Source organism: Opisthocomus hoazin, chromosome 6 (genome assembly GCF_030867145.1).
Source record: "Opisthocomus hoazin isolate bOpiHoa1 chromosome 6, bOpiHoa1.hap1, whole genome shotgun sequence".
Classification (NCBI taxonomy): Eukaryota; Metazoa; Chordata; class Aves; order Opisthocomiformes; family Opisthocomidae; genus Opisthocomus; species Opisthocomus hoazin.
In genome coordinates this window covers 28,021,111-28,035,429 of record NC_134419.1, presented here as the reverse complement: position 1 = coordinate 28,035,429, position 14,319 = coordinate 28,021,111, and the positions used below count along the sequence as shown (strand labels likewise).

At 37.9% G+C, this 14,319-nt stretch overlaps 1 protein-coding gene across 1 annotated transcript in view; it reads left to right on the top strand.

The window, feature by feature from the left end:
- CDC73 (cell division cycle 73) overlaps window positions 1-8,602 on the top strand; it is a 119,704-nt gene extending 111,102 nt beyond the window's left edge. The window contains exons 15-17 of the mRNA XM_075422346.1: window positions 2,856-2,956; window positions 6,267-6,408; window positions 7,661-8,602. Of these exons, the coding sequence (XP_075278461.1) occupies window positions 2,856-2,956; window positions 6,267-6,408; window positions 7,661-7,697 (280 nt within the window). The 3' untranslated portion in view covers window positions 7,698-8,602. The remainder of the gene's footprint in view (window positions 1-2,855; window positions 2,957-6,266; window positions 6,409-7,660) is intronic.
- The last annotated feature ends 5,717 nt before the right edge of the window (window positions 8,603-14,319 follow it).

Genomic DNA, 14,319 nt, shown 5'->3' with positions numbered 1-14,319 from the left:
CATTTTAACATTATGAGCAGCACAACTGATTTTATTAGGTTTGCCTGAAATGCTCCAGAAATTTGAATAGGAAAATTCATATTAGTTTTCTGTTGTGATACTGTAGTGTGCAAGTCACTGAAACATGGTCTGAGAGAAGCATCCTTCTTTTTTGTCTGCTTTCTGAATGAGAGGCTGTTGGGAAGACATGTTTGCAGGCCTTCAGCATCTGACATTCTAACTTTGTTATAGTTTAAGAAAGAAAGAAAGAAAGAAAAAATACGCCAGACAGTAAAGACTGAGCTGTGATTTCGGTATTGAATCAGATTCATTGAATTGAATTGAATGATGAAAGCTTACTTCTGAAAGGAGAGCCCCGGTTTGGGAACGGGAATCATAGGTAGCTTTTACCGTTAAGAAAAAGCTGGAAACAGATTATTTTGTCTGTAGCCCATTGTTCGATGCTATGGAAACATATTTCTCTTTGAGCAGGAAAATTCTGGAGAAAAATCTTTTTGTTAATTGATGTAATGAATTGGGCAACATTTTGACTTCTTCCTCACAAGTGTTTATATTTTAGACATGCACGATGACATTTTGGGTGGTTTTGTAACTTCCAAAGTAGATTTTAATGGAGAGGAATACTTTGAAAAGGTCCTGTTCCTAAATTAATTGCTCTCTGTACTGAGAACTTGAACTAATCAGAAATCCATGGTTTTGAAATTCTAAAATAGCACTTAAAATGTTTGATGATCAAACATTTAAGAACCATCAAAAATTCTTCCTAAAGTGCTTCTTTCTTGACTTCAGCAAGGCTTTCGACACTGTCTCCCATAACATCCTCCTAGGGAAGCTCAGGAAGTGTGGGCTGGATGAGTGGTCAGTGAGGTGGATTGAGAACTGGCTGAATGGCAGAACTCAGAGGGTTGTCATCAGCGGTGTAGAGTGTAGTTGGAGGCCTGTAACTAGTGGTGTCCCCCAGGGGTCAGTACTTGGCCCAGTCTTGTTCAACTTCTTCATCAATGACCTGGATGAAGACCTAGAATGTACCCTCAGCAAGTCTGCTGATGGCACAAAACTGGGAGGAGTGTCTGATACACCAGAAGGCTGTGCTGCCATTCAGCGTGACCTGGACAGGCTGGAGAGTTGGGCAGAGAGGAACCTGATGAGGTTCAACAAGGGCAAGTGCAGGGTCCTGCACCTGGGGAGGAACAACCCCATTCACCAGTACAAGCTTGGGGCGGACCTGCTGGAGAGCAGCTCTGCGGAGAGGGACCTGGGTGTGCTGGTGGACGACAGGTTGACCATGAGCCAGCAGTGTGCCCTGGCTGCCAAGAAAGCTAATGGGATCCTGGGGTGCATTAAGAGGAGTGTGGCCAGTAGGTCGAGGGAGGTTCTCCTTCCCCTCTACTCTGCCCTAGTGAGGCCTCATCTGGAGTGCTGCATCCAGTTCTGGGCTCCCCAGTTCAAGAAAGATGAAGAGCTACTGGAGAGAGTCCAGTGGAGGGCTACAAGGATGGTGAGGGGACTGGAGCATCTGTCCTTTGAGGAAAGGCTGAGGGAGCTGGGCTTTTTCAGCCTGGAAAAAGAGAAGGCTGCGAGGGGACCTTATAAATGCTTATAAATATCTCAAGGGCGGGTGTCAGGAGGATGGGGCAAAACTCATTTCAGTGGTGCCCAGTGACAGGACAAGGGGCAATGGGCACAAACTGAAGCACAGGAAGTTCCGTCTGAACATGAGGAAGAACTTCTTCCCTCTGAGGGTGACGGAGCCCTGGAACAGACTGCCCAGGGAGGTTGTGGAGTCTCCTTCTCTGGAGATATTCAAGACCTGCCTGGACAAGGTCCTGTGCAGCCTGCTGTAGGTGACCCTGTTTCAGCAGGAGGGTTGGACTAGATGACCCACAGAGGTCCCGTCCAATCCCTACCGTTCTGTGATTCTTTGGTTCTGTGATTCTGACCAAAGAGATGAAGCGGTGTGGGTTTTTTACCTTGTTTTTATCCAAGGGAAAATCAGATATTAGTATGTGGAAATTAACATGTTGCTGTTCAATTTGTTTTTGGTTGTTTTTTTTTTTCTGTTAGCCATTATAAAACCTGCAACATCATTTTAAATGGCAAAGCTTTAGTCTGTCTTTTAAAAAACAAAAACCCCCAAAACTCCAACTTTATTGTTCTTTTGTGTTTGGGATTTGGTAGATTTTATGATTAATTAAATTTGGGGGTTAGATTAGGGAGGTAATTATTTGTGCTAGTAGATAGGAGGCATGGTTGTATGATGTAAATTTTCAAGAAAAAGATCAGATCATATTTTGGAGGACATTTGTTCTCAAAGGTTTATTTAAAATTTTGTTAATGTAAAAGCTTCAACTTAATCACAAATTTCTTTTCTTAGACTGCAGGTAATGTTTATGTACCCTTACAATAAAGGATGCGCTTTGTGGCCAGAGGCAGAAATTCAGCAGCTGTCTTTTCTAATAAATTTTTAGAATAGAAGTTGAGTATTCAAAATAAAGGCTTTTAAATTGATACGTCTCGGTTTACAGTGTTATTCATAGAAGGTGATCTCTAAAATGTTGGAGCACTTTTAAAAACAAAGTAATAATGATCAGAAATAAACACTGCTTGACTTATAAATGTAAGGTGAGAAACTGAGCTGCATTCTGCAAAGGGATGGAGCTTGAAGTCCGGAAAAATCACATGAATTTTTTTTTGCCTAGCAGAGAAAAAGCAGTTGTGCTGGAGGTGTGATTTTTAAATGTGCTATGCTGCTGTTACTAAAACAAGAAACTATGCTAAGGTGTATTGCCTGTTTAAGAAAACATGTAATGTGAATGTTCTAGACCTTCAGCATGTCCATCTCTGTGTGTTTGTAGGGATCGAGTAGTGGCGGTGTTTGTACAGGGTCCTGCTTGGCAGTTCAAAGGCTGGCCTTGGCTCTTGCCCGACGGATCACCTGTGGATATCTTTGCAAAAAGTAAGGGGTTTTGGGGGGGTTGGGTTAAGTGTTTTGGGGTTTGTTGTTCTGTCTGGGGTTTTTTGTGGGGTGTTTATGCTTATGGCAGAGTACTGCCAAAATCCTGTTGGACTGGGGTGGTTGAAAAGACAGACGCTTAGGTCTTCACACAGATGGCAAGTATTAACATGCCCTCTGCAGTTCTGCTGTGCTGACCTGTGGAAGCTCACGGAAATCTCAGAGCTGTCATCTTTACAAGAGGTTCAGAAATAGCTGATGTATAAATTTACTTTCCAAGCTTCTAAAACAAAAGGTGAAAAGACGACGTACATTATAATACTTCATAGATAACAACTTTACAAGGTGTCTTCAGATTTCATTACTACTTTGAATGGAGGATTAATCACCTAGTATTTCACAAAGAAAGCTTTACAAATACAGTATGGTGTCTGACAAAAACTTGAAAGTTCAAGAAGGTACAAATACTTCCAGGTTGGGAGCTGTATGTTACAACTGTATAGATCTGAACAGGTTTTTGGATCTATCACAGTTATGCCCAGTGTGCTTTGAGACACACTGCACTTCTCGCACGGTTCGCTCTTCTGACTGTGAGGTGGGCGATATTATCTAAAGAAACTGCCAGCTTCTGTTCTCTGTTGCTTCATTGTGAAGCTGCCTTAGAAAATAGACCTTTTTATAGTGTCCAGTGGTTTCTGAGCTGCAGATTTAAAAAAACCCAAACGGACACATGCACACAAAAGCAAAACCAAAAAAAACACCCCAAAACAAACCAAAAAACATCTTAGTTTAGTCTGTCATCTTCCAGTCAGTGTGATGAGGAAACAAGCTTGGTCAGATATTTTATATGTGCACATTTGGTATGTGAAGAAGAAACTGGAAAGAGAATGCTCGTTTGGTAAGGAGTGAAAAAAAGAAACCAGTCAGATGGAAGGCTAAGGATGTATATGTGAACAAGAAAATAGAATGAGTTGCTTAAGGGGGGATTGAGAATGAACAGGGAGAAAGTGAAAGAGCCTGCAAGCCAGCATAAAAGAAAAAATACATCGCAGGAGAGAATTTAATAAAAGAGACTGGTGAAGAAAATAACACTTCACAATGAAGATACAAAGAAAATGTAAATTACGAAAAGCAAAACGAGGAAAAATACTGTTAAATATTTAAGATCTAGCTAGTAGTTGCATGTTCACAGTAATTTTAACTTTATGTATATACAAATGTATAAAGGGCCATAGGAATTGTTATGACCTGTTTTGACATTTTTGAAGTCTTCACTATGCCAAAAACCCAAAATCATAGCCTGCGTAGTTCACTCTGAACGTCTACAAGTTCTTACATTTTTTCACGCGAAAGAAGAATATCTGTTCCTACTTGACTCACAGATACATTGACATGGACTCTTTTTTAATTTTAGAAATGCATTCACTTGTTTCAAAGCAAGGTATTTTTAAAATATTGTCCTGGTTAGAGTATCTCTAGGGCTTTTCTGAACGGCCTTACTCACTCCTCAAAATAAAAACATTGTGAACAGAGAGAGCACAGGCAACATCAACCTGGTTGTATGTTTACCTTTTGCTGAAGCTACCGTTCTGCCCATATGTATAGTCTCTGATAGTCTTCGTAAATGTGGTTTATGGGATCTCCAACAGTTCGTTGTTTCATCTGCAGTCTGCATTTCTTCGTGTCAGTCACTGGGTCTGTGGCGATTAACAAATATTCAAAGCTCATCACTGTCATTTTGGAAAACAAGCAGGTAGCTTACCATAAAGAATTCCTCAATAAAATTTGGATTGGACTAGAGCCTGTCAAACTGGTTTTATTTGTTCAACTGCTATGTCACGTAGCATTTTGTTAGCTGAGTCTCTAAAATTGTCCTCCATAGTTTTCTTTATTTGTGGTCTGTTTAATGTTGACATAGTGAACAAGCTTATTTTTACATCTGCAAGTGAATGTTTCAGATGAAATTTTGAATTATGTCACTGATAAACAAATATTTAGTTTTGAATACCATGTTAAAGGTTTTGCTGCTAGAGCATGTTAGTGCACTTTAATGCTGATTTGTTTCAGGTTTGGAAGTGTAGTCTTCTGCTCAATATCGTTTAACCTGAATGCAGAGGCTCTGTCAGGTGTTGATTAAATTTTCTCTAAATGTGTAGTCCTGGTATATCTTTATTTGCTTTCACTGGAGTGAATTTAAAACATACAACGTTGTATAGCAAAGATAATGGTGTATGTATTCTTAGTTTTCATTCACAAAGCTTGGAAATTTATCTGGCAATGCTAACAAGCCAGATGATGACTTCTTTAGTTTGCTAATTGAAAAAAAAGCTAATTTCAGATACCAGTCTTCTTAGAAAGCTCCTAGATGTGTCATTTTATCGATTGACCTGTATCTGGAAAAGGGGAGAGATTTGTTTTTTATTATTATTTATTTTAGCTATTTGGCTAAAATTGTAAGTGGGTTTTGTGGAAGAAAAAAGTGAAGAGTGTGGTACCAGAAAATATATGATCATGGCATTAAAAATAACTTGTTCCCACAAGCCTGGTCAAATGCTTCAGCTTTACTTCTCCAATAATATCTGAAAATAGAAAATACATCAAATTGGTTACCGGATAGGAATTGTACAAAACTTAAATACTTTGCACTGAATTATGTCAAAACTATGATTTGGCTAAGGAAGTCAAGAAGAATCGCTAGAAGGCCTTAGTGCTCGCTGTGTTAATGCTTAGTCTTTACATAATCTGCATGCGACAATACTTCCCTAGAGCAAAATTACTGTTAATATCTTCCCATTTTTAACTGAGTACTAGATCAGGAGAAGTAAGCAGTTACTGAATTTCTTAGTGCTTCATGTAGCATTGGGGCCTTACACTGGCATTCTGCTATCAGTCTTCTACCTAGACGTTCCAGAAAGAGCCAGGCTTCCTTCTCGGTGGTCTCAGAAATGCTTTTTTTAAATTCTGGACAGTTCAAAGATTTTCACAAAGAACATATTTGTTCCCCAGTGAAAATGTGCTTGAATTGGCGTTGGGTTTTTGCACTTTGCTCCTGGAATCTATGCATCTAAACATAGGGGCTGCCCTTTCACTTAAACCTGTGATAGCACGACAGCCTGATAGTGGCCACTGACCACTCTGTTTAGCTCACTACCCTTTATTGACCAGTTGACTTTCTTGAGAGATGGGCTCATTAATTTTGTTCTCAAACTTTACCCTGAAAAAAGAGGGATGGGGTGGGATTTCTCTTTGACTAATAATGAAACACTGTAAAGTCATTGTGTTTGTACACGAAATGTTTTCCTGTTTCCCATAGTTAAAGCTTTTCATCTCAAATATGATGAAGTACGTCTGGATCCAAATGTACAGAAGTGGGATGTAACAGTGTTAGAACTGAGCTACCACAAAAGACACTTGGACAGGCCAGTATTTCTACGCTTCTGGGAAACTTTGGACAGGTATGTTTCCTGTTGAAAATCCTTTACGCTCATGTTTTTATGATGTTTTGTGGGAATGATAAGTTATGGCAACAAACATCATTTGGTATGCAACTTAGACATGTGAAGAGTGTTTTAGCTTGAAAATACCACATATTTAGATTTTCCCTGATGATACAGTTAAATATATACCACCATATTTTATTATACACTATAAACAACAATCTCCAAAGTGTAATATGCATGGATTCAAAGGAAGGGTAGTTATCATTAATCATCGATTAGTACCATGACTCACCACCTCCCTTTAAGCAGAAGGAAAGGAACAAGCTAGGTGGTGTAGAGTTTTCCTTTGTTCCCCCAGCCCTCCCCTTGCACTGCAGTTCTGAGCTTACAAGCTCTCCTCCTTTCTCTCTCCACCTCACTAGATGACAGTCTAGGAAATGTGAGAAGATACCTTAAGATACAGAACCCCAAAGCATTACCTTATACTGATGCCCTTGAGTCCACAGCACCAGGTAGAAGAGGAAGGAAGTCAGAAAAGAAGTGGCACATGATGAGTTGTGGACTAGTGATTTGTCTGTATCTTAGGGGCTTTCCAAGTACTTCGCCCTGCCTGTCATGAAAAGTGAGGGAAGGAGGAGCACCAGCCGCTGTGTGGATAGCAGCATTGCTTCTGACTCTGCCCTTCTGTGGTTCAGACCCTCTCGAGTAGGAAGTTCATTGCAATACCCTTTTCAAGTTGTAAAGAAGAAACTTTCTTATCATGAAGCAGTTGAAGAAATGTTTGAGGGAAGGGAGAAGCCCATGCATTTCATGAATGTTTAATCTTTTCATGTTGATTGCACAGAAAACTGCTTGAACGATTGAGTGAACTTCAAAAAGAAAAATCCTATGGGAGTTGTCAAAATAATTCCAAGCATCAAACTTTCTATGGCTTCTTATTTAAAAGTCTCAGCTAAACTGTGTAGCTGAATTCCCAGAATGAACTAGAGTTATCTTTCACAACAGTCTTCCAATGTTAGAAGTCATATGATGCCTCGGAAAACATGAATTTTCTTCGAAGCAAAGGTTTTAGCTGACTTCTTTTAGTGGGACAAATATTGTGCATAATGCAGAGCTGTATGGCATACAAGACATTGCATCTCTTTGGCAACTTGCTAATTCTGTAAGAACTTTGTTTTAACAAAGTCTGTGCATATTATTCCTGAAACTAAAAATTTCTATAAATACCAAAAGAGTAGTAATGTTGTCTTCTGTTAATTTTTTGCAGGTATATGGTAAAGCACAAATCTCACTTGAGATTCTGAATCCTTCAGCTGCCATTTATTTCCTGAAGTATGGATTGAGAAAAATGAAAGGGGCTTCAGTTTGGAGACCAGAGCTCATGCTATATGATATGTCAAGAACTTTACAAATGAAGAAGGGTCACAGTTTAAACTTTTTATAAAATCTTGTTTGGAGGCTTCGTGCTATGGCAGGTTGATACCTGTTGTTATTCAGAAGCAAAGGGGTTTTGCTTAAAACTATTTTTTTAATGTTGTTAGCCTTCTAGTCTGCAATCCAAATTGTATATTTTGATAGCAGCAGTTTCTTCTCTGTTTTGTTAAATTAGCCACATTTTTAAATAATGTGTTTTGTTCCTTATTAGAAAATAGATTGATCTTCACTGCAGATTACAAATGAGTGTGTGTGTGCATGTGCACATGTGCACACGTGTGTATATATATGTGTGAGTGTGTCTATATATATAATGTATAAAAAAAAATTAGAGACACACTTCCGCAAACATAGATGTTACCAGGCTTTCTAAACCAGTTAGCTTCTGAGCTTAGATTTGGTTTTCTTTGCTTTCACTTACTGAAAATATTTTGTTGTGAATGATACTACATTTTAGTCAGTAGGACTTGCAAACTGAACAAAGTGAAAATTCTTTTGGATAAATCAAAATGTCAACCTGTATATGTATATTCTGTCAGTCTTTGTTGAAAAAGGGAAGATGAAAAATCTAGAAACATTTTTTGGATTTGTAATGTCCCAGTTTGCTAAATCTTTAAACCTTATTGTAGGAATACCTTCAAGTCATGTTAACTTTAAATTGCCATTCTCCACACAGGTCTCTATGTAAACTGAAGTGTGCATGTGTACATTACCATCTATCAAAATACCTTTACATATGAGTCTAAATGTTACCTAGATTAAACAATGAATAGAGGAGAGAGTTTGGATTTTTTTTCTTCAAAGAGCCACCACAAGGAACGAATAATTGCAACTTCTTTGCATTTATACCTCTAATACCACCTCTGATATTATTTTCTTGTGAAAAAAGTAGTCCACACGATCACTACAGGAGTTGTGATTTTCTGAGATGAGTGGCCAGTGTGGCCTCCTGACAGTCCTGCAATGGAATGGAAAATGAGCCTACTCCAGTTACCAAAGAACAGATTTGCTTCATCTACAGTACGAGTATAACTGAGGCCAGAAGACCCTGGTATTTGTATGAACTTCTGGTATCTCTGTATCTATTTAATAAGATTAAGTCGATGTTGCATACCAGTGGATGTAGAGAATGATCAAATACTGTAACATCTGCATGAATTTTTTTCTAGGATAGAAATACATGTTTATATTCCTGTTCTTGAAATTCCAAACCATGTTTTTTTGATATACTTTACATTTAAGGTTTGACAAAAGTAAAATGTTCTACCTATTCTTCCTTAGTTTTGCTTTTTATTTGATGTTACCTTCATTTTTAATAAAACCAGAAGGCACACCTCCTTAAGAGGTTTTTAAAGCTATGTGTTAAATTTATGAGGACTGTGAGGTCTGACTTCATGCCTGCTGTATCGAGACTACTGTTTTTAAGTGGTCTTAATGGAAATGTGAGGAAAAAACTCAACCACCAAACAAAAAACCCCAGTAACTTCAAGATCAGAAGTTGACACTGGATGTTTGAATGGATTCTGCGAAGTGACCAAGAGCAGGCAATACAGAACTATTAGAAGGTCTCCTATTTGTACAGGGAGTTGGTCAGTACCAAATGACTGGTTTTTTCCAATACTTAAGCTTCTTATAGATGTATCCGTGTCATAAATGAGTGAGCTAAAACATTCAATACTTTTTTTTAACCTGTACTATAATTAGAAAAGCTGTAATGGCTATCAACATAGCAATCACTACCATGAGGAAGTGGTTCAGTTTAGGGTTCATTACTACTTTAAATAGTGCGATACCATGTATGGGTTTTTTAAGTCTCAAACATTTCCAACTAGAAATGTAATTTTTTTCAGACTTAATCAGTACTTCATGGCCCATGCAGTTTTAAAGAGACTTCTACAAGGGGCAGCAAACTTAAGAAGTAAATTCTGAAGAAATGTGCTCCATCATGTTCTCTGTCCTGTATTTCACTTGTGTTTTAAACGCTTGTGTAATCCCAGGTCCAATATTGTATACAGGAGATGGCTTGATTTAGATGTAAATTTATGTATATATTGGGAGTAACTCCTCTGACACTAGTGAAGGTACATGGATGTGAAACGGGCAGAAGAGCAGAATCTATGAAATCTTTGTATGAACTGCCATTTTTTATGGATTGAGCATAGACTTTTAACATCTTGGAATTGCGTACTTGCAAGCAATTTACGACACAAGTTGTAAAATATGTATTTGTGAAGGAGTTGGCACCTGATCGTGCATATTTTTGTCAGTCATAAAAGTAGTGATGTTTATAAAATGAGCCATTTTGCAATCAGATTCCTGCTGACATTATTGGAAGTTTAATTAGGTTGTCAGAATAGCATTCCTGCTGCCTTCATAAATAACTGCACATAGATTATGAAACTACTTGGACTTAAAAATTAGCCTTACAGCAGCGTTTTGCAACACAGCTGGAATTTTAGACACTTACGTTATGCTTAATTTATCTACAAGTTAATGTAGAGTAATAAAGAAATCCGATACCAAGTACGGGGGAAGCTGGAGGATCAGACATCTGTTTTAGTGAGCTGCTTTCTTATTGTTGAGCAAATTTGACACACTGCTTAGAGGTGTATAAAGTGTGTAAATTGTACTCAATTAAAATGTATAACTAAAACTGAGCTACTGCACTGGCTGTAGTTTATTGAACAGTAGAATGATACTAGCATGGGAATCAGATATCAAATTGGCTGTTTCTATTAAACATCATGTGTCAGAACTCTGTGCTGTTTCTTAAGTACAAGGTGAACGACATGAAACAGGTTAAAACAAGATGAAAACTGGTTTGAAGTCTGCTATTGGGCTCCTGTACTGTCAACAGGTGATTATTTCTTTTAGTAGCAAGGTTGTAGGGGCCAGTAGATATATCTGAAGTAATGATTTTATATTAAAAACTAAAATACCTTTGATTTATACTGTTTGAGCTTTCTGAATGGTACCCTGAACAAAGCAAAGGGGGACTTTTTTGTAAGGTAAAGCAGGGCAACCACGGGGACTTGCATACCTGAAGAAATAGCAGAGCAGCATCCCCAGTTGAGTATGCTCAGCTATTTAGTTATTACCTGGAAATTCTTGTGGCAACACAGTTTCACAAATAGGTACTAAAGTCAGTGCTTGAGCCAGACAATTTATAGAACTGTTCTGCAATGCTGTAAACCTTCTGTTTCTGAATACAGAAGAAAATGTGGATAGCAGATTGTATGTTAAGTTGCCCTTGGTCATAAGTTGAACTATGATGTGATATTTGACAGATAAGCCTTTATCAGAACAGCCAATTTGGTTTTGGCTTTCATTTGATATGCAGTCAGTGTATAAAATATTACCATTCTCTGCAGGCACCTGCAAAAGTGAGTTTGATTAGTACAGTTTTCATTCTTTCGCTGGTGAAATATGCACTTAGTTGCTAATTCTTGTGAACGCTGTATGAAAAAAAGCCGGTCAAAATTAATGGCTTGGTGTTTTTAAAATTTAATGTCATGAATGCATTTTAATTCAAAAGCCATAACTAATGCCAAGTACTTTATTAGAGCAATGTGTTCATGAAAAATTAAAATCCATGCCTGAAGAAACTGTTGGCCAAGTAGGTTACACTTAACTCATTTGTGGAAAAATGTGCCACAATCTGGAGTCTCTGAATGTCAGATTCTGAGTTGCTCATTTGTTCCTTAACTGATATTTTTGAAAAGAGATGTCAGCTTTGCTTTCGTTTTCTGAACACTTAGTTACATACTTGAGTAATGATTGTGTAGTTTGCCTTTGGTTTGGTTTTGCCCTAAGACTGTTAACACGCTACAACAATTCTGAGGCAGTGACTGAAGACAGGTCACTGTAAGTATGAAGTCATTTAAGTGGAGCTCATGCATTTGACAAAGATGAAGATGGTTTCTTAATGGAACTGTGATCCAGTGGGTAACAATAAGTCCGTTGTTCAGCTACCATTGACTTGTCTGTAGATCATTCTTCTCACTAGTGATGCTACCATAGAGGGCAAGTCTGAGAATAATGAGATTTAATCAAGCAAAATACAGTGTAGGTAGTAGACAGTGGCAAACCGTGCATCCAGACTGATTTGCTGTGTTAATTTTTCTTTAAACAAAAATTTTATAATTGTTCTTTGCATTTGCATTCTTGTTAAAAAATCTCAAATGTTTGAAACTTTATTGCAGAGACTAGTTCACATGTAAAACTGAAAGACAGGAGGTGGTACATAAACCAAGATATTTTTCTTACAGATTGTATGGTTTTTATTTGCATCTGTAAATTCTTTTGCTCTAGTTTGGTTTAGTTCAAAGTCAGAAAAGCTGATTATTTGTTTCACAAGGTTCCTGCATGTTTCACTGAAAACTTTCAGAGGTAAATCTTTAGCTGCAGTTGCTTGAAGGTTTGATTAAATGAGTTTGTAGATTATAAATTCTGGCCTAACTGTCAGTGGACTCAAATTTTAACAGTGGTTTTGAAGGTTCAAGTTAAATCTTAAAAGAATCTGATTGGGACAGTCACTATTGACTGAAAGGAGAAGACAAACTTCTTATGAGGTTAAGCCTTTAAACTTACGTAACTGTCATAAACTTGTGTTTAATGACTTTCAATAAATCTTGAGGTTTTTTTATGTCTTGCCCCTTGACTTATTATTTAAGATCTGGACTATATTATTGACTTTTTTACAGAGTTACTAGTTTAGTCTTTCTAAATGCAATAGTTGGCTTAGCTGTGAAAGAAGCAACAAAAGAAAGCGTGTTTCTTTTGTTCTGATCAGTCAAGACCAATCCTGTAGTTCTGTAACACTGAATGGATTTTTATTGGTGAAATAGGATGTAAAAAATATCTGAAAGAAACTGCTTCAGGTTTTTCATTTGTTCCTGCCCTCTTAAAATCATACCCAGGAGACCCACCCAGCCCCTCATTACCTTCCCTGACTACTGTTTTCTGCTTTCTTCAAAACTGGACTGTTCCCAAACCTGTGAGCTTTCTGAGGACCTCAGCTCAGTGCACATCTGTGAATTGCATCTCTGCCCCATCTTGATCAGTGCACGAACAGGGTGAGTGAAGCACAAGCTCCTCCCTATTACGCATCGAAGAGTTGGTTACAAAATTTAAACTAAAAAAATAAAATACACAAGTATCACCTACTGAATACTTCATGATGCTTCTTTCTAGTTTAATTTTGACCTGTAGTAAAGAAGCTTTGAGATTTTGAACATAAAAATACTGAAGACAATACTAGTTTATTTCTTTAATTATTATTATGTGTCTGGTTATTCTCCAAAAATCTTTTACTGTAGATTTCTCCCATTACTACAGATAAGTATTAGGAGCAGAATGGTGAATGATCAACCTGAACCCTATCGAGCTGAGTCAGTCTTAACCTGAGACTGAGTGAAATCTAAACATTAATTACCCGACAGCCTTTGTTTGGCAGTTGGCAGATGATTTGGGGAGCAGCACACTAGTTTTCTTTGTTATTGATTTTGTAAGAGACAGATCTAATGTAACAAAGTTAGGAGCAGTGAAGAAAATAAAAACCTGGTACTTGTTTTTCAGATGCTGTTTAACACTTGTAATAGAGCCATTTACAATTCCATAAGAACCACAGCAATTAATACTAATCTCAAGAGCAGAAAGCATGGATTTGGTTGTTTTCTAGGGTTATGAGTTGCCGATGTATTTTGCAGCATGCCCTCAAAAAGTGCTCACAGAAAAAGATTGTGCAACTGAACAGCACCTCACCAACTGCCTTTTTGTATGTAGTGCGACATCTGGGCTGAGGCCTTCCTCAATTCAAGCGTTCCTACTCAGCACCACGGCAGTGAGGAAGGAGGTGGTCTTTTACATATTCAGATCCCCTGTTGTGGAGGCTGTTTCAGTTGTCTACCAGGCATTCTGCATTCTACTGTTCTTGAGAACGGGTGTCATGGTTTTCTTGATGCTAACATGCTGCTGAAGGGTTTTAAAAAGATACAACCCAAGTGAAGGGAACAAAATTATTTAGCATTGCTCCACTTGTTCTTATGGAAAATATCACTGCTAAAGATCCTGCGAATAACGCAGGTGTTAGAGTGGAAGGTTAATTTCATTGCTTCAGAATGTCGTGTATAGCCACTTTGTCCAGGAGGTATTTTCAGCCACTCATTGACCTAACTTTGTTTAAGTTCACTTGTTGCATCATGTGTGAAACGTAGCTTGCAGGTTCCACTGGAGAGAGGAGATCTCTCTGTTCTGTAATAAAACTTGTATGAAAGAGCTTCTGTTTTATGCATGATGGAAGCAATTAGTCTGGTTGCTGAAAAGTTGCTAAAAAGGGAATAATGGGATTAAAGATGAAAAAAAACCCAAAACCGAAACATAGAAAAGCTTCCTAAAGTGAGATTGCTAAGCTGACATACATTTAGAACAATTCATTATGAAGTCTGTGCAGAACAAATTTATTTCTGTGTTCAGTGGATTAATACCCTAAAT